Source organism: Protopterus annectens, chromosome 7.part0 (genome assembly GCF_019279795.1).
Source record: "Protopterus annectens isolate FY-2018-M chromosome 7.part0, PAN1.0, whole genome shotgun sequence".
NCBI classification, from domain to species: Eukaryota; Metazoa; Chordata; order Ceratodontiformes; family Protopteridae; genus Protopterus; species Protopterus annectens.
In genome coordinates this window covers 307,477,975-307,497,996 of record NC_056739.1, presented here as the reverse complement: position 1 = coordinate 307,497,996, position 20,022 = coordinate 307,477,975, and the positions used below count along the sequence as shown (strand labels likewise).

Here is a 20,022-nt window from a genome sequence, read left to right as displayed (position 1 = left end):
TGGGGCCTTTTTTGGGTTTAAAAATTCCAAAGTTCCCCCCCTCCTGTCATTGAGGCTTTCTGGGATACCTTTTATTTGTCTTCAGCACCTGATTCTCAGCCACCTGCCATAAGAGATCAGACAGGTTTTACAAGATGCATAATGGCATAAAATTATACAAGAATCCAGTGGCAGATGCCTCTGCATTGTCACTCTTCAGATAAGTTCTCTAAGCTTCTGCCCAGTTCCAACCCTACCAACTGACAAAAATAATAGGGCTGTGGATGAATAGGGAAAGAAGGTTTCACCTCTGCTCCTTTTGCCTTTAGAGCAAGCTACCATACTCTACAATGTTCTGTATTCCTTAAATAGTTGTACCGGGCCATCCTACAGCAGAGTCTAAGGATTAAATGCAGAGTCTATCACAGGACATTCAAGCTGCCAGGCATAGCATTAAGTGCAATTGCAGTGCTGTGGATGGTTCTTTTAAGGCAGCTGCCACTGGATCAGTTATTCGAAGATGTGCATGGCTATGTAGTCAGCCTATACCAGACTGTTTCAAATCTAAAATTCTAGACCCTTCTTTGGACGAAGACTTTCTGTTTGATCCTACGGAGGCCAGCCTGTTTGAAACTCTTAAGACCAAGGTAAGACTGCAGACAGGTTCTTGTATCCTCAGTTCCTAGATACTATAGGACCTGATCATCTAAGTTTACCGCCTACTCCTTCATTATAAGGGATTCTAGGACATCTCAGAATCTATGGAAAACTCCTAGGAAAAGGTACTCTGAAAACCCCTCATAAGGAGCTTCCAGCAGGGAGGCCTGCCTTCGGGAACAAAAATCTGCCCCCCCCCCCCAGCCCTCAGTCTTATTATTCCTCTTTCCCCCTAAGACGGTCCGTCTCCCTGGCCAAATGGAAAGTCATTACCACAGACAAGTGAGTCCCATCAGGGATAGTTATACCATGTCTTGGAAAAATATCCCCACCCTACCCATAAGGCATGCCACAACCTCCTCAAAGCCAAATTCCCTTGTGACCCCCCATTATTCAAGACCTCTAGAATCAGGGCACAATCATGCAAGCTATGATAAACTGATATTATTTTATAAATAATTCTGTGTCATTGTGAATTTAATATGATCCATAGGCTTGTATTTCACAAATATAAAGAAAACTGTTGTGTTGAGCTTCAAAAATGTAACCACAGTGTGCCCTGTTGAAAGAGGTCTGATAAAGCATTTTATGACTGATCTTAAGCTAGGAGACAGGATGCCTGGGGTAGGAAATTCTATTTTAAGACACAGATAATTGCTAGGTTTTACGTGTAAAGTGTCTTATTGCTGTGGCTTCCTGGCAGGTGCAGATTACAAAAAGAAATGTTAAAATTTTAAGTTCTGCAAGCCTGGGAAACTTAAGTAGATGTGTCAAGAATTATGTAGTCTGAAATGACCCAGCAGGAATGTGTATTATCAATTCATTTTGTACTTGTTTCTGAATCTGAACACATCTCACTACCACTTGATTTGCTCTGCAAGTATAATATTTAGAATATAGTTCTCTTAAAGACAGATAGGAATATAGCCAAATTAGTCTAGCACTTTTCTATATTTGTGAGACTATCCTACAATATTGTTTTAAAGTATTTTCTTGTGATCTCTGAACTCTGTTATCACTGTGGAATTTGAGTATTGTCAATTGTGTTTTTATTAAATGTTTTTAAGCCTTTCAACTGTGGCTATTTTGTGTAGAGAGAATTTAAGCTCTTAGAGAGCACTGGCATGTGTTTGGTGATATTGTCTAAGCCACTCCAGTAGTCTTGCTGTTCATCACACTATCTGGATAACAATAGCATTACACAATAAAACTGGACACCCTTTGGTAAGGGCCTTTATAGTAGCTGATAAGAGTAGTTGGTGGCAATGGATTACTACCTTATAGTCTGGGCAGAAGGGGAACATAGCTAGTGAACTTGTGCCAGCTTTCCCCAGGAATGTGTGTTTGTATATAAATTAAATCTTGTCTGTGTCGGCTACTTGGGCAGGGACACAAAGCACTGGTTGGACAGAGGGTACTGGAGGTTTTGGCTTCACTACTCTGCTAAGACCCGAACCCTATAGCTGTGCCAGTGGGGAGTCTTATTGGGGATCTGGAGAGAAAGGGAGAAACCAGCCCCACACTGACTGTGATCTCTGTGTGCTCTTAGGAGAAATTGTACTTTACTGTGTGTACGTGTTATCTTCCCAGTGTGGACGCCCCTCACTGATAGTGGTGAGGATTGAGGCTCCTTGATTACTGGGGCAGTGCACAGGTGTTGCACGTTAATTTTGGCAGTGGTGGGATATCCCAATCAAATATCAATTGGTTGATAGTGGTGAGCTAGCCACATCACATATTAATTGGCTTGTAGTGGTGTGGATAGTGAATTCCTGTAGCTTGTGTGCAGTAATCACTGAAAGTGTTTTAAAATCATCCACGCAGTGAACATTCAGCGTTTAGATCGCAATTGTTTTATTTCTTGTGTTAGCTTAGTCAGGCAGAACAGGCAAGCATATCAGCAGAGGAGCATGGCAAGCTGACAAGGAGCCAGTTGGCCGAGATGTGCCAGGCTAAAGGACTGGTGTATGGAAACCTGACTAAAGCAGACATGATTGCAGCTGTAGTCAGCTTCATCAGAGAAAATCAACCAGGAGAATGATCAGACTGGCTGTGGAGATGTACAACACTCAAAATGGACATCTCAACCTTTCTACAGAGGACTTGAAAATCCATCTGGAGCTAGAGACTTGAGTTGGAGGCCAAGCATTTGGAAATAGAAGCAACAGAGAGTGAGGCATCTAGAGAGTGAGGAAAATGAGAAACTGCGACATCTGCAGGCTAAGGAGAATGAGAAACTGCTACACCTGGAAGGTGAGGAGAGGCAGAGGCGGCATGAAAAGGAGATGCTGACTCTTCGCCAGAGTCATGGAGGTAATGGGGAAGGGAGTCACCGAACCCCAGAAGCACAAAAGTTCCACAAATTTCTTGCACAGTTTATAGAGGGGGATAATTTTGATAGTTTCAGTCATATGTTTGAGAGGGTATGTAAACAGTATAATGTTAACCAAAGGCACTGGGTACGGTTCCTGACCTCCTTACTCCATGTTAAAGCTGTAACTGTGTTGTCCAAGCTGTCTGATCATGAATTTTTAAACTGTAATGTAAAGAATTGTTTGCTAGATTTATTTAAGCTAACACCTGAAGCTTAAGGGAAAAGATTTTGTGAGCATAGATGCAAGGCAGATGAGTGTGTGTGAATATGTTGCTGAACTAAGCATTTATTTTCATAGGTGGGTGAGTGGATCTCTGGTCACCAGCTTTGAAGGGCTGGCAGACCTTTTGGTGAGGGATCAGGCTTTTAGCACTTTGCCTGAGGACATGAGGATCTGATTAGCTGATGGACAATGCTCTACTGTAGCTGTGTTGGGGAAGACGTGAGACATATACCTAGCAAGCAGGGCATCACTGCATAGTAAAGGGACACACCCAGTGCTGCTCATGGGTCTAAGGGAACCCATGGTGGGCAGCCCAGATTGCCCCAACAGAATCTGCCAGTAGCAGGTGAGCCAACTAGTCCAGGTACATGTCCAGGACCTAGGGTTAAATGTTTTGAATACAACCAGTGGGGCTATATGGCATATAGATGTCCATGGAGGCAAGGTGGGGAACAAAAGGTGAGAGAGCCAGTAAGTGGGAATGACAAATCCCAATAGGTTGTCTTGAGACAACAGGGGGTACCAAATTACCATCCTGCAGATGTCCTGATAGGGAAGGGTTTTCATGAGGCAGTAGTATGTGTTTATGCAGTTGCACTCAGGCTTGGAGACAAGCACGTGGGTCTGATAGCCTAGGGGAGATCCAGACAGACTGCACTCTTGCAGCCAGGACTGGTGAGGTGGCTACTTCAAGGAGGGAGCTACCCTGTAGCAGCGAAGACTCAAGGTAAGTCCCAGTTGCATGTAGGTACTGATGTTCCCTTGGACAGTGACTGCAAGGGGAGAGGTGAGCAGTAGTACCCAGGCTGACAGTGAGGCACTGCTGTCAGAGGATACCAGACTTCCTGTAGAAGGGAAGCTGGGAGGGGTTACAAAGAGAGTTGACAGGCTCAGCTCTCGGGCCCTACATTACAAGGCTTGTGGCAGGTAGCTAGTGAGGCACCTGATTCTCAAGGGAAGGGGGAATCTGTATACTGGTACAAAGGCTTATTGTATAGAGTAGACACAAAGGCTTATTGTATAGAGTAGACCCCTGAGGGAGGGCTAGAGGGTGAGAAGATACAGCAGTTGGTAGTACCTAGAGCCTACCGTCTGGCACTTCTAGCCATAGCCCATGATATTCCCTTTTGCAGGTCATATGGGCATAAAACGTACAAATTGACGTATTATGCAGAATTTTTATTGGCCCGAGATTTCCAGAGATGTAACAGGGTACTGCAGGACCTGTGAGCAGTGCCAAAAGGTAGGCAAGGCAGGAAATGAGGTGAAAAGCTCCTTTGATGCCTTTGTGATTGAGGAGCCATTTCAGAGGGTAACTATGTGGGGCCTCTGAGTACCCCAAATTCCACTGGGAAAAGTATATCCTAGTGGTGGTAGTTTGTTACAAGATACTCTGAGGCAGTGGCAAATGCTTTTAGAAATTTTCAGCAGGGTAGGTTTCCCAGAAGAAATGCTGCATGACAGAGGTGTCAATTTCATGTCAGACCTACTGGCTTGATTTGTGGAAGTTCTGTGGGGTGAAGCACCTAAAGACCACCCCTACCATCCACAGACTAATGGTCTTCTTAAGAGGTTAAACTCTATGCTCAGTTCCATGCTACAGGCATTTGCAGACCAGTTTAAGAGGGAGTGAGACAAATATTTGCCCATCTGTTTGCTTAGAGAGGTTCCCCATGAATCCACAGGTTTTTCACCCTTTGAGTTGCTGTATGGGCATAGGGTGAGGGGGCCTCTGTATTTAATTCGAGATGAGTGAGAAGGTGAGTGTGAATCTCACAAGGAGCCTGTTGTGGACTGTCTTAAACCTCAGGACAAGGCTCAGGGAACTCAGGGGCTTGGCCCAGCAGAACCTGGCAGAAGATCAACAACAGAAAACGGTCTGGTGTAACAGGAATGCTCAAGCTAGAGATTGCACTGTAGGGCAGCCGGTAATGATTCTCATTCCTGTCAAACAACAAGCTGCAAGCACCTTGGGATGGACCCCTACAGGGTGTTAAGGTCAGTGATGTTAATGACATGGTAGAACTGCTAGGCAGGATGCCAAGGCACAAGTTTGTACCATGTTAACATGAAACCTCACCATGATAGGGAGGCCCTGAGTATTTGCAGTGCATTGCAGGAGTCGTCTGAGGGAGATCTGGTGACTGATCTCCTCAGTGAGGCTCAGACTGATACCCCGGTGGAAGAGGTACCAATGTCCCAGCAGCTATCTCCTACCAAGGTTCAAGAAATCTGAGCAGTGTCGCAGGAGTTTGGGGACATGTTCACTGGAAAACAAGGGTGCACCCACCTGGTGCAGCATCAGGTGGATACAGAGCCCAAAGACCTATTAGGCAGTCCCCTTTATAGGTTGCCTGAGAGAGTCAAATGACTGTAAGGGAGGAGATAACAAATGTTGGAACTAGGGGTAATTCAGGATTCCATTCCCTGGGCCTCACCAGTGGTGCTGGTGCCAAAGAAAGATGGCAGCACCAAGTTCTGTGTGGACTACAGGAAATCAGTCAGATGCTTACCCCATGCCTAGGACAGATGAAGCCGTAGAGCAGCTGGGTGGGGCCAAGTATCTTACCACCATTGATCTTGCCAAGAGTTACTGGCAGGTGCCCTTGACTCCCAGTGCTAGAGAGAAGTCAGCCTTTGACTCCTTTTGGCTTGTATGAGTTCACAAAGATTCCCTTTGGGATGAAAAATGCCCCAGCGAATTTCGGAGGCTGGTAGATCATATCCTAGCAGGAGCAGGAGGGTTTGCCCTTGTTTACCTAGCTAATATTGCCATCTACAAGAGCACCTTCAGCATGTCAGTGAGGTGCTGGGCAGACTACAGAGGGCAGGGTTCATCATTAAGCCCAGCAAGTGCCAGGTGGGTATGGCAGAGGTCTCCTACATGGGAATAGAGTGGGGAGTGGTAAGATCAAGCCAGAACCTGCCAAAGTGGAAGCCATTCAGACATGGCCTGCACCTGTTGGCCAAAAAGCAGGTGAGGGCATTCTTAGGGATCACAGAGTACTACAGAAAGTCTGTCCCCAGTTACAGTACCATAGCCCTCAGACCTGACAAGGGAAAAATCAGGTCAGATAAGGTAGTGTGGACCTCAGCATGTGAGCAGGCATTCCAGAAGCTTAAAGAAGCTTTGGAAGGGACCCCCTGTTACCCGGTCCAGATTACAGCAAAGACTTTGTTGTGCAGGTGGATGCTTCAAACCGTGGGATGGGTGCTGTACTTAGCCACATTTCTTCAGAGGGAGAAGGGCACACAGTGGTTTATCGCAGTCATAGTCTCCAACCCAGGGAGGAATGCAATGCAGCTGTAGGAAAGGAATGTCTAGCCATATTGTGGGCACTGCGGAAACTTCAGCCTTATCTGTATGGATGAAAATTCACTGTAGTTGCATTATCACAATCCCCTAACAGGGTTGCATCAAGTCAGCCAGCAAAATGCCAAGTTGCTAAGGTGGAGCCCAGGGTTGCAAATCATACAATATGTTAGTGCAAGCACTGCAGTGGGACAACGCAGATGTGCTCTCAAGACAAAGAATGGGATAAGGTATACCCAGATTGACTCAACCCTCTCAAGCAATGTTTCTCAAGGGACACTTTAAAAACTAGCTTAGGTTTTCGGGGGGGGGGGGTGATAAACTGTGAGGGGCTGCCAGCTCAGCCAGATAGAATTTTATAAATTGTGTTGTCGTAAATATTAATATGATCCACAGGCTCGTGTTTCATAAATGTAAAGAAAACTGTTATATGTTGAGCTTCAAAAATATAACCACAGTGCACCCTGCTGGAAGAAAACTGATGAGTAAAGGATTTTTGACTGTTGGAGCTCAAGCTAGGAATCAGGATGTCTGGGCTAGGAAATTTTCTATGGTTCCAAGACTGAGATAATTACTAGGTTTTACATGTAAAGTGTCTTGCTGTGGCTTCCTGGTGGGTGCAGATTACAAAACGAAATGTTAAAATTTTGAGTTCTGTAAGCCTGGGAAACTTGAGTAGAAGTGTCAAGAATGATGTAATCTGAAATGTGACTCTGCAGGAATGTGCATTATAAATTTAAGATTTTCTCAAGGAGAAAGATTCAGCATTTTGTATTAGTTTCTGAACCTGAACACATCATCTCATCAGCACTTGCTTTGCTCTGCAAGTAAGATATTTAGAAAATAGTTATCTTAGAGACAGGAATATAGCCAGATTCGTTTAGCTGTTTTCTATATTTGTGAGACTATCCTACAGTATTTTATTTTCCTGTGATCTCTGAGCTCACTGTGAAATTGAGTATTTTCTTGTGTTTTTATTATTTCTTCTAAAATGTTTTTAAACCTTTCAACTGTGGCTGTTTTGTGTAGAGATAATTTAAGCTGTTAAGAGTACTGGCATGTATTTGGTGATACTGTCAAAGCCACTCCAATAGTCTTGCTGTTTGTCACACTATTTGGATAACAGTAACATTACACAGTAGAATTAGACACCCTTTGGTAAGGGCCTTTTATAGTAGCTGGTAACAGTAGTTGGTGGCAGTGGATTACTACCTTATAGTCTGGGCAGAAGGGAGCATAGCTAGTGAACTTATGCCAGCCTTCCCCAGGAGAGAGAGAGAGAGAGAGTGTGTGTGTGTGTGTGTGTGTGTGTGTGTGTGTGTGTGTGTGTGTGTGTGTGTGTGTGTGTGTGTGTGTGTGTGTGTGTGTGTGTCAGTTACTTAGGCAGGGACATGAAGCACGGGTTGGACAGAGGGTACTTAAGGTTTTGGCTTCACTACTCTGCTGAGACCTGAACCCTTTAGTGCCAGTGGGGAGTCTTTTATTGGGGATCTGGAGAGAAAGGGAGAAACCAGCCCCAGACTGACTATGATCTCTGTGTGCTCTTAAGGGAAATTGTACCTTTCTGTGCGTGTACTTATTCTCCCAATGTGGATGCCCCTCACTGGTGTTAGTGGTGAGGATTGAGGCTCCTTGATTACTGGGCCAGTGCAGAGGCATCAAGTCCCAAAGAACTTCATGGGAAAAGGGTTTTACTCCTGGATTTTTCTAGTCCTGTGGAAAGAGCAGCCGCGACCTATCCTATCCCTCTTTCTCCTAAACGCTTATTTGAAGGTATCTTTCATTTCAAAAATGCACTCTCTTTACACTCTGCCTTTCATCTTCCCCATGGCTTTGTGTCACTAAATCTGAAGGACACTTACTTATATGTGCCCATCCATTTTACTTGCAGGAGATTATTCAGATTTTTCTCTGGCTGTTTGCGTTTTCATTTTACTGCCTTTCCATTTGGTCTTTCCACAGCTCCAGAAGTGTTCACAAAGTATCAAGGTCTTGTAACTTTCTCTCACATTCCAGAAATCCACATTTCTCCTTACCTGGGTGACCTTCTGATCCAAGATTTCTCTACAGAAATTCTTCAGCATCTACACTTCCTTCTACCAGGTCTGGGTTTTACTATAAACTACAAAAAAAATCACACGTTGTTCCTACACAGGACCTGTTTTTATTTTTCTGGGCTGCAGACTGGGCACAAAGAAAATGCAGGCCTCCCCATGAGAAAATTGTTCAGTTATTTTCCATGATCTGTCCTGTGCAACCCTTTGGTCAGCTCGGGAGATGCTAATGGCTTTGCTATTCATGGCACCCACCATCCTTATGCTCCCTCTGGCCATATTTCACATGAGGAAAATCCAGTGGTATCTGAAATCTAAAGCTAACACTGACAGAGGATAAAGTGATCACCTTAAACTCTGAGGAGGTGAGACTTCAGCTTAAGAAGGTGAATCCTAGGAAGGTTGCTGGACCAGGCAACATACCTGGAAAGATGTTGAAAGGGGTGTGCTGATCAGTTATGTCTCGTACTGACACATCAACTCATCCCTTGCTATGGAGAAAGTTCCCTTGTGTTTCAAGGAAACTAGTATTGTCCCACTTCCAAAGAAACCCAACCCTACTTGCCTCAACTTCAGACTGGTCGCCTTAACCTCAAATGTCATAAAGTGCTTTGAGAGGATTGTGAAGAAACCTGTCTGCGAGTCTGCATAAGTCTTTCGATCCACTCCAGTTTGTGTACAAGGTGAATAGATCGACTACAGATGCTATATCAGTCACACTACACCTTGCATTAAAACGCCTAGAAGGGAGGAATAACTACGTGTAAGGATGCTGTACATCGACTTCTGTTCTGCATTCATCACTGTGGTACTGATGCAACTGGTGGATAAGTTTGTGAAACTCTGGATAAACAAGCACCTATGTAACTGGACTCTTGGACTTTAGACCGCAGTGGACATGCACTGGAAATGCCTCTCAATGCATAGTCCTGAATACTGGTGTTCCCCTAGGTTGTGTGCTCAGCCCCTTGATCTTCACCATCTTTACCCATGACTGCACTGCAAAAGATAAGTCGAACCATATTATAATAATAGCTGATGATACCACAGTTGTGGGTCTCATTACTGGTGGGAATGAACGTAACTACAGGGATGAGGTCAGCGCTTTGCCTGGTGTGACGGGAACAAGCTAGACCTGAATGTTAATAAGACTAAAGAAATGATTATGGACTTTAGGAGAAAGATAACATTTCACCAAGCAAGCACTCACTATCAAAGGGGAGGTAGTAGAGAAAGTCAAAACAACCCAAGTTCCTGGGTCTTCACATCTCTGATGACCACTCCTGGGCTGCTAACACCAACCATTTAGTCAAGAAGGCTCAACAGAGGCTTCACCTCCTGAGAAAGCTCAGAAAGGCCAGGCTCCCACTGTCTGCTCTTACCACTTTTTACAGGAGAGCTATTAAGAGCATCCTCACTAGCAACTTCATAGCATGGTTCAGCAACTGCACAGCTGCTGAGAAGAAGAAGAAACTACAGAGGATGATGAGGGTGGCTGAGAAAATATTGGGTGGCTGAGAAAATATTGTGCACAAACCTATCTTCTATTCAGGAGCTTTTCTTTACAAGAGCAAGAAAGAGAGAACATATAAAATACTTGCTGATTCGACCCATCTGGCCCACAACTGGTTCTCACAATTTGTTGTCTGGAAGGAGATACCACAGCTTTCGCTGTAGGACTACCAGATTCAGGAGCAGTTTGTATCCTACAGCTGTGAGACTTAATATGGACACCAACCGTAATACCTGGTACATTGAAGCCTCTTTCAATTTAATCCTGCTGCTCTGAGCAATTACCGCCAGCATTACTATTCTGCAATGTGATGGCTATACTGAGGTCAACAAGTGAAATATGGTAACTAAACAGATGCTATTCACTAGTCTCTCTTCTCTATCTTAATAGTGAAGGGATTTGGTGGTGGGTATTATTTAACAGTGGGTAATGGGTATTGAATGTGTTGATGTAATGTGATGAACTACCTCTTGAATGTCATACGTGTTCTTTTCTTTCTTGTGTTATTCTTATCTGCCGCTGTATCTACGTCATTTGCACTGTATTTCTCTTGTAATTTTGTTTTGGCTGCACTAGTGTGATCCTAAATGACAGTTTCTTTGAATATTTGAAGTCTGTGTGGTTCCAGAAGCATCATGCCTTGGACACCCTGTCCCCCCCATCTTGGAAAGGAGCTACTCTGGAGGAAGGGGACAGGTCATCCTTAACCCAAAACTGCCATTCACACCACCTCCTCAACAGGTTTATATAGATGCCGTGGATGAGGCATGGGGGGCATGGACAGATCAGAGTACAGGTCAAATCCAGCCTCTGTTCTTGATCAGTCTGAAGGAAATGAGGGCTCTTCTCCAGATTTTTGCTCTGGTTTGGGACTCTGGCCTCTCCTAGTGTACACAGACAACACCACAGTCATATGGTACATAAACAGGAAGAGACCAGGTCTTGCCAACTGTCAAGGTTAGCACTAGAGGCATACAATTTGGCAGCACAAATGATCATTCCTCTGACTTCTCTGCATTGTCAGCCATCATCTCCCCCTGTTCTGCACCAGGAGCCCTTGTCCCACAGCCTGGAGGACCAGATGCCTTTTCCTTCCAGTGGACAGGGAAGCTCCTTTATGCTTTGCCTTCTGTGCCTGTTCTTCCAGAAATTCTTAAGGCACAAAAGGAAGCACCCAAATTCATTTTACTGGCACCCTTTTGGCCAAGACAGCATTGGTTTCCCCTGCTGTTTCACCTGGCAAAGGGAAATTGTAGGAGAATCCCCTGGTAATTCAGCAAAAAGGATTGATGCTTCACCCAAACCTTCCATGTCTCAATTTGACCTTATGGTTAATTGGATTTCAATTCCTCAAACCTTTTTTGCTCTGAAGAGGTGGTACAAGTCCTGCTGGAAGCCAGGAGATGCACCTTGAAAACCTTAACACTGATAATTGGATAAGCTTTTATTCCTTGTGCCACAAACCTAGTCGGAACCCACTCGTATCTAAAGCACCTGCTGTACTGCAGTATGTGTGTGAACTACTTTGAACAGGTTTGACCTGCTCTTCTGTAAAAATTCACCTGTCTGCTGTCAGTGCATGCCTCCCTCTTAGCCCCCCCCCCACTTATGGCTAGAGCAGATGTCACACACTTTTTCTCAGGGGAGTCCTGCATCTTAACCCATTAAGGAAACTCAGATCTCCCCTTGGGATATTAATTTTGTCCTGGAAAAGCCTACACTGCCTTCCTTAAAATCTGTGTCTTCCACTTCTCTAAAATACTGTACTTGGGATAACCATATCCCACTTGGCTTTCACTTCTGCTAGGAGAGAGTGAGTTACAAGCCCTCATGGCCATTCCCCCTTTTCTTATTTTTCTTAAAGACAGGGTGACTATCTGGGCTAATCCAGCCTTCATGCCTAAGGTAATCAGTAAGGCTATTCATTTCCCCACTTTTTTCCAATCCACAAAACAGGTGGGAAAGAACCTTACATTCTCTAGACATTCCACAGGCAACACTGATTTTATCTGGAGAGAACTAAATCCTTTAGAAAGACTGACCAGCTCTCTTATTTGAACCCTACTGACCAGCTCTTTTATTTGAACCCTAAACTGGGCCAGCCAGTCTCCAAACAAATCTATGCTGCTTAGATTTCTAAGGCTATGTCTTTCAACTACTCACACTGTATAGTAAGACTTTGCCTTCCTTCCCTAAAGCACATTCCACTAGGGCAGGGACTTTCTCAGGGTTTTTTTTTCACAAAGTAATAGACTCCAGGTTTGTCTTGGACCTCTGTGCACACCATTACCGAACACTAAAATTGATGGTTTCTCCAGGTCTAGGGCAGTTTTCAGTCAGTTCTGTCTGGACTGCCAGACTCTTCTCAGTAGCAAACCACTCTTTTCTCCTTGTGCTCTGGGAATCACCCATATGTCAGCAATACTGAAACAGTGATGTCAGAGCATCGTACAGTTGTAAGAGCTGACTATAACAGTGGATCTCCTACTGATCAGTGCTGCACTATTTCATCCGTCCATTCATCCCCTCTACTCTGCCTTATTTCGAACTACATTTTCTTCTCTGTAATATGGGAATGGGAATTTTCTTATCTATTCAAGCTACACCCTTCCTAGCTGACCAATTTCCTCTGTCTTCATGCCACTTTGCTTGAAGATAGTCTGAGGATCCATATTCTGTGTACCCCAATGCATATGAGCTGAAGTCATGCATTGGATGTATGGCATGGAGAAGATGAAGCTTTGCTAAGCCAGCCAGGTATCAGTGGTGACAACCCCATATGTCAGGAATAATGCAGTAGTGATTAGTAGGACATGTACTGTTAATGTAGTTTCTTGCACATCTGTACTTTCTACATGTAACACTTATCGGCACAGAATTTACATTAATATGATGAATTTTAATTGATATGTTACCTTTTTTTGGTATACCAGTCTGACATTAAATAGTAAAAATTGACTGCTTTAAGGGACAATATTAATGTGATTTGTTATGTTCCTTGTAGTGATTACTTTGTATCTATCTTTCTGTGCCCCCTTGAACTTTTTCTTTCCCTTCTCTTCCTTCCTTTTAAACTTTACCAGTTATGCAACACTACATAAGGCTTTGTTCTAAGATGTTGACAAATTGGGTAACCTTTACTGTTATATAATCCTACATATACTAATAGGTAATACATAATACCATATAAAGTACTATAATTTTTAGCTTTGAGATCATTAGATGGTTTGATTAAAAGGTATTAGATTTTTAATTTCCTTTAGTGGCTTTATAAAGACCATTTTAGAGTTACTGAAATAGTTTGAAAGTTTAACTTTGTTTCTAATTAAGCTAAGGGATCACTGGATCCCAGTGTAGTGGTAGTAACACTTTACTGCAGTTTTATATTTAATTTTAATTTGTCTCGTCTTTTCTCTGAATCAGTCGAGTTTGATTAAAGTGTAATTGGATAACACTAAATGAGGCATAATTGTATAAAGAATGTAAATATAAAATGTTTTTAAATCCACCACATGGAAGGCATTAAACATATTGTTAATTTTAACAGATAAATGATGTGGTCTAAATAAATACCTACAAAGTTGTTGGCATTTGTAAAAGAAACACATGTAACTGAATAAGATAGAAATAGTTTCAGGACAGGCCAAAACATTAATCGGATCCTATTATAAATCCATACAATGAGTTGTATTAATAATTTTGCTGGTGTATTCTATTTTCCATGATGGTTCTTTAATACCAAAATAGAATGTTCACACTAGCAAATGCTTACTGGATACCAGGTCTTGGTGCTAAAGTACAAGAAAACATCTGGAAATTTTACTGACATAAAAGGAAGTGTACTTTTGGAAGGGGATTTTAAGCATGTACTAAGATGATGCAAGTGCAGTTAAATCCCCTAAAATATATTTTTACTGTTCTAGCTAAAGTGAAAAAGTGGGCAGTCAGTTTAATAGATTTAAACTGGAGAAAATAACATAACTCAAAAATTAATTTATTCATGCATGCTACAATTGAGTATTTTATATCTTTGCACTCCAATGAAAATGTTAGTGTCTTTAGAGTAGCATGACCAGTATCAGGCCATAATTCTTAAACGTGTATCAATAAGCTACCAATATGGCACAGAATACCAGCTTATATTATAACATGGAAGAATATAAACAATGGTTCTCATAAGAAAGAAATGCTTGTTTTAATGTAATAAGATATTAGTGGCAATACACTCTGGGATACTTTAAAATCATATGTGCATGTTGAATTATAGATTGTATACGAGTCAAATAGAAAGAATGGGATAATGAGTTGATAGATATACATCAAAAGTAGATATTGCCAAAAAAGTTCAAAAAGGAGAAAATATTTTAGAGTAGTGAAAGAAAGCCCTAAATAATAAATATACACAAATGTGTGATCATAAAATGAAAATACTAGAGAAGTAGAAACTTAAGTTATATAAAGTTAATCCTAGATTACATAAATTGGCCATTTGGTCAAAATATGAAATCTAAGTTTGTACTGTTAAGTGTTTAGAGAATAATAGAGAAAAAAAAATTTTGGACAATAGCATGCATATGTTGTGAATGCTAAAGATTTTTAAACAAAAAATATTAGTGGGGAATAAGTTAAACAGTAAGTAAATTAAAAGAATAAAATTCCAGGGATAGATGTATTTTTTCCAGAAGCCTATAAGTTACTCCCAGCTAAACTTGTACAGTAGTGTTCGAAATAAAATAATGATCCGAGGTCACTGAGATGGTCCATAAAGAAACCAAAACTGAAAGCAGATAAGGATTCTATTCTGTATGTATCAGTCCAGTTACACTATTAAACGTGGATTAGAAGTTTTCCATGTACATTTGTAGAATAAGAAAATCTTACACTAGTACATGAAAATAAAGTAGGATTTATTAGCAACAGCAAGCCCAGCAAAATATAAACAGAATAATAACACTAATAGACTGTGTTAAAAAATGAGTTTGCAATTTTTAGTTTAGACATAGAAACGCTTATGGTATTAAAACTGGGATTATTGTTATTAAGTACTAACTTTCCACATTCATAAAATGACTGCAGACTCTTTATAATGATAAAGCTTATGTTAAATGAGGTCATAATCTTGCAGAAGCAACAAGCATTAAAAGGTGCACTAAATGAGGATGCCCACTACTGCCTATAGCTGTACTTTATGCTCCTACCTGTGGAACCACTGGCTAGTATTATAGAAAGTAATGTAGATATGGGGGTTAAGGCAATGTACATCAAGGATACTGCTCTTGGCAGATGCTGTTTTTATTAACACCAATATGGAATATTCAAAGTACCAAATATCACTGAAGTATTTAATTTTATTTTCTGAAATTTAATGGTGACAAAAGAAAATGTACAATTATGAACTCTAAACTATAGAAACGTTTTCAAAGAAAACATAGATATTGATGAAAAAAGTTATTCCCCAAGTAATTTAACATCAACTACATAAAAAATACAAAGAGTTGTTTGTCTTTTCGGCTTTTCCCGGTTAGGGGTCACCACAGCGGAACTCCAGTCTGCTAATGATTGGCAGTAGAGTTTTTATAGTGCCGAGTTGCCAGCCCGACGCCCAACCTTCAGCAAAGGCATGCCCATTCACGCATGTCTTTCAGAGGCCACTGGATTGCGGGGAGGACATGCAGACTCCACAGAGAAGGTACTTCAGCTGTGAATCGAACAGGAGAACCTCTTGCTGTGAGGCAACAATGCTACCGCTGTACCACAGTGGCTTATAAAAAATACAAAGAGTACAAGAGCCAAATCAAATAATGGATGGAGCAAAAGCTTCTTTACATGTAAGGATAGATTACAGACTGAATACAATAAGATTTTTGGTATTTAAATTCAGATTCAAACAGATTTAACTCCCCCTTAAAACTTGTACTAAGAAAATAAAATGAATGACAACTGTCTTGTAGTAATCTAATAAGCAACAAATAGCTTACAAAAACATATCAAAACATTGAATAATGGAGGTCTAAGATTTTCAGGTATAAAAAAACTGTTCTAGTTTTAAAACTATTGTATATTGACTAAATGGTGAATATGAGGCTAATTGAAAAAAATAGAGGCTGTTGCATTGTAGATTAGTTCTTGGGAATGTACAATTGTGGTGGTCTGGGAGAGGTGACTTGGGTTGTAGGAAGAAGTATTGGAGATTAGCTTTGCCACAAGAGGCGAGGTGGGGTGGTATTAAGATGGAGGAGTCTGAAAAGAAGTGAACCTAGTGGTAGGTTAGCTTGCTGCATGGGTAACCACTTAGCTTTATTCAGGGGGATACAGTGATGGCCTTTGGAGGAGCTGGTAATGAAGCAATATTTTATTTGCAATTGTTCAAAGGTAGATGATGTGGGAAGCCTGTATTCAAGTTGGGCTTAAAGGATGAAGATTCCACTATGTAAGTTTTAGTTTGGTATGGAGGAAGTATTCTTGGACCAGAAAAGTGTTTAATATCCAGGGTAGAGGGAGCTTTAGCAAGTATTTGGTGGGTAAAAAGCAGCACAGTTTTAGTTTTATTGTAATTAAGCAAAAACTTATGGACTTTTTTCTGTGATATTAACTGCCTTTACAAATGACCCCTTTTTGAATGTAGGTGGACTCTAATAGGAAGAATCGGTTCTCTTTTAAATGTTTGTCTCATGGCACTGTGATCTCCTAAAAGGTGGATGTTATGGACCAAAGTGTACTTGAAGATTGACATATATATTTTTAATTATTTGATGAAATGGCACTGTCCCCTCCTGGATATCAGATTAGCAGCTGTCAGAAATCTGATTTATGAATAGTTGTCATCCATATTAATAAATCAAAGTACTATTTTGGATTGCTTGTAAATTCTTATGTAGAGAAATATTTATACTAAACAGTGAAGCCAGGTTGGACTGGGCACAGAGGTAGAGATGTTTTCACTAGTTTGTCAGCTGCTGATGAATCTATTCTAAAAAGTAGTTTATGATCAAGAAAATTATGTACGTCTCTGGGACTGAAGCCCCACTGCCCCAAAATTAAAATTCTAGCCAACCATTATGTGCTGCTTCATACATTTGTCTCATTTCCCTAACACTTTCATACTTTAAGCCGTGCAAGTAGGAATTGTCAGCTGCTGTTTTTCCACAGAGAACATATTCTTGGGCAATTAAACTATTTAGCTGAGACATTGTCTGATTTAAGGAGAGGAGAGAGTTTTGTCCATCGCTGGGAACTTTTGTCTCTAAAATATTCTGACGGTTGCATAATGTGAGCTATTGGCTTACAAGTCCAAATTGTGAAGGAGTTTGTTGCCCGATATTTAAAAATCCACCCAGTTTAAATTTTACAAAAGGGATGTCTTTGAATAAGTGTGTTATTTGTCACTAAGTGATAATTCTTCATAATGAAAACTGCACTTTATTTGTAGGATTATATTTGCAAACTAGGGAAGAATTTTGAACAGGAAAATGTATTTAATGGGTTGTTTTAGGCAGCCAATGGCAGACCGTCTCGGGCTGAGCCAAATGAATAAGGAACTTAGAGTTAAGATTTTGTACCACTTGCCCATTACATAAGGTAAAGCCTGTTTATTTTCCTTTTTTTTTTTTTTTTTTTTTTTTTTTTTAATAGGTGGTCATCCTCCTCTACATTGCTGACTGGATGGTCCACTGGATGTGGGGAAGAGGAATGGATCCAGACAATTTCTCCATCCCGTATTTGACTGCATTGGGTGATCTCTTGGGAACTGGTTTTCTTGCCCTTGGTTTTCACATTCTGTGGCTTATTGGTGACAGAGACTCTGATGTTGGAGATTAAATCCTTAAGTATTTGCAGCTTTGCAAGTTTCTCATTATTTTCAATGGGAATTTCTCTGGGAGTCTCGTAAAACAGTGTAGTCTGAATGCTTGAATCACTGAAGTGCAATTTCAATAATAGAACAATGTAATTGGGTCACGCTAACACTGTGCGTTTTGTTGGTAATGGAGACGCTTCATTCTCTGAGCTGCTATCACCCTTTCCCCCAAAATAGTGTCATCTCCCCTTCTGATTTTGTAACGGCATGAAGTTTTTGTACATACCATGCATGTTTTCCCCATGAGATGGAACATAAAACTGCACAGAACTTTTAATCTTCCCATCAGAGTTTGAAATATAGTCGCAGTAAAGTTTATATACTATCAACATTGTGATTCAGGATGCTGGTAGCACCACTGTAATGAAATTTCAGTGCATTATTTTATTATCTGTAAGGAATTGTATGACTTGTCCAGCATGAATAATTCAGTTTGTGATCTTGTTCAATCTCTGCTCCCAAACAATGCACTGTCTTACTAGGAACAGTGAAAGGATATGCTCCATGTTTCTGTATTCTGCATTAATTTATTTGAACACTTGTGTAATCTAAAAATAAATAAAACTTTTTTTCCTAACTTATGGACTCCTTTAAGTGATATTGTCATTTAAAAAAAAAGCTGTAAAATGCATGTCATTTAGTCATATCAGTAGACTGGCTTTCACTGGCACCTAGAAGGTAGTGGGTGATCTGGATTCTTCTCTGGTAAAAAGTGGGTGTACATTGGTGAGGTACCCACCCTGGCACTTGTAAAGGGTCATGTTTCTGAAGCTTTGGCTACTCGTATAGCTCCTCAAGGTGTTTTTTAATTTAAGTGGTTTGCTTGTGCCCCTGTTAATGCTGGTATTTCTGCTGTAACAGCATTAGGTTTAAAGGGTTACTAATCACAAAAACTTTGAGCAAAGATTTTTTTAAACTGTACTCAAATGCTAAAGTTAGAGAAGATGAAGCACTAGTTAAATGGAGCATGCATTAGTGAGTGTGAAATATGTCGGAAATTAAACCCGCATGTGTCTTTCATGACTTGTAAGGATATTTTTGCTGTGAAAAAGTATGTTTATGCTAAAAAGTAAAACTGAACCACGAGTACTTAATTTAATTGGCACTGGCTTCAATACTAATGCAGTTTTTTGCAGAACATGATTTTAATATATGACCTGGTATTCACTGGTGGTGGTGTGGTAATGGTGATGCTCATGTTTCAATGTCATTACATTTGGGTTATCTGCTTGCAGGTAGCCCTCAGCCGGCTTGAATAGCAGAGTCTTGGATCCCTGCATTGGATGCTGTCTCTTCTTCCATGATGTCAGGTCGTCGGGAGTATAAAACATGCAGCTGACGCCATTAAATCAGTCTTTCTTGCCACGCGGTGCCCGAAGCGGAAGCAGTTGGCAAGTGCCAGTCGGCAGATTCCTGAAATTTTTGTTTGAGTTTCAGAACTGAAGTCTTCAAAAAAAAAAAAGCTAATTACCCGGTTGGAGATCCTTTTTCTTGCTCTTAACCGATGTCAGTAAAAGTTAACAATTGTATTACCTGTGGAAAGCAAATACCTCCTAAAGATTTTCATTCGTACTGCATTCCTTGCTTGGGCCCAGACCATGATGTCCCTCGTCTGTTTTGTGCTTTATTCAACCCCAAAACTATTCGTCTGTCTATTTTTGCTGCAGATTATTTTGGTACTCTACAACTATCCAGAAATGGCTTCGGTAAGCCATCCGACTACCGATATTCTGAAAAAAACACAAGGATAAAGATGGAGACAGACCGCATAGGTTCAAAACTGCCGACGATGCTTCCGTTAAGCTAGTTGCCAGTCTGTCGGTACTCAGTGAGGTGCTTTCACAGCCCCTGATACCTGCTATTTCAGATTCGCAGGCCTCTACTGAGACCCATTCGGAGTCTGGTATGCCGCGAGATGCTTCTTCAAATATGGAACCTGCGTATGTCTCTACCTTGGATGGGTCCAGAGTCGCTGTGCAGGCACCGGCTTCTGTGGGTGTATTCAGGCCTACAGACTTGCATTTTAAACAGACTCCATCTTCTTCATCGAGGCC

General features: G+C 41.3%; 1 protein-coding gene across 5 annotated transcripts in view; it reads left to right on the top strand.

Moving 5' to 3' along the window:
- SLC41A1 (solute carrier family 41 member 1) overlaps window positions 1-18,545 on the top strand; it is a 410,973-nt gene extending 392,428 nt beyond the window's left edge. For 4 of the 5 annotated variants that reach the window (XM_044076832.1, XM_044076833.1, XM_044076834.1 and 1 more), the window contains exon 11: window positions 17,746-18,545. In XM_044076832.1, coding sequence (XP_043932767.1) covers window positions 17,746-17,931 — 186 coding nt within the window. In that variant the 3' untranslated portion in view covers window positions 17,932-18,545. The remainder of the gene's footprint in view (window positions 1-17,745) is intronic. The other variant, XM_044076836.1, reaches the window with a different exon arrangement.
- The last annotated feature ends 1,477 nt before the right edge of the window (window positions 18,546-20,022 follow it).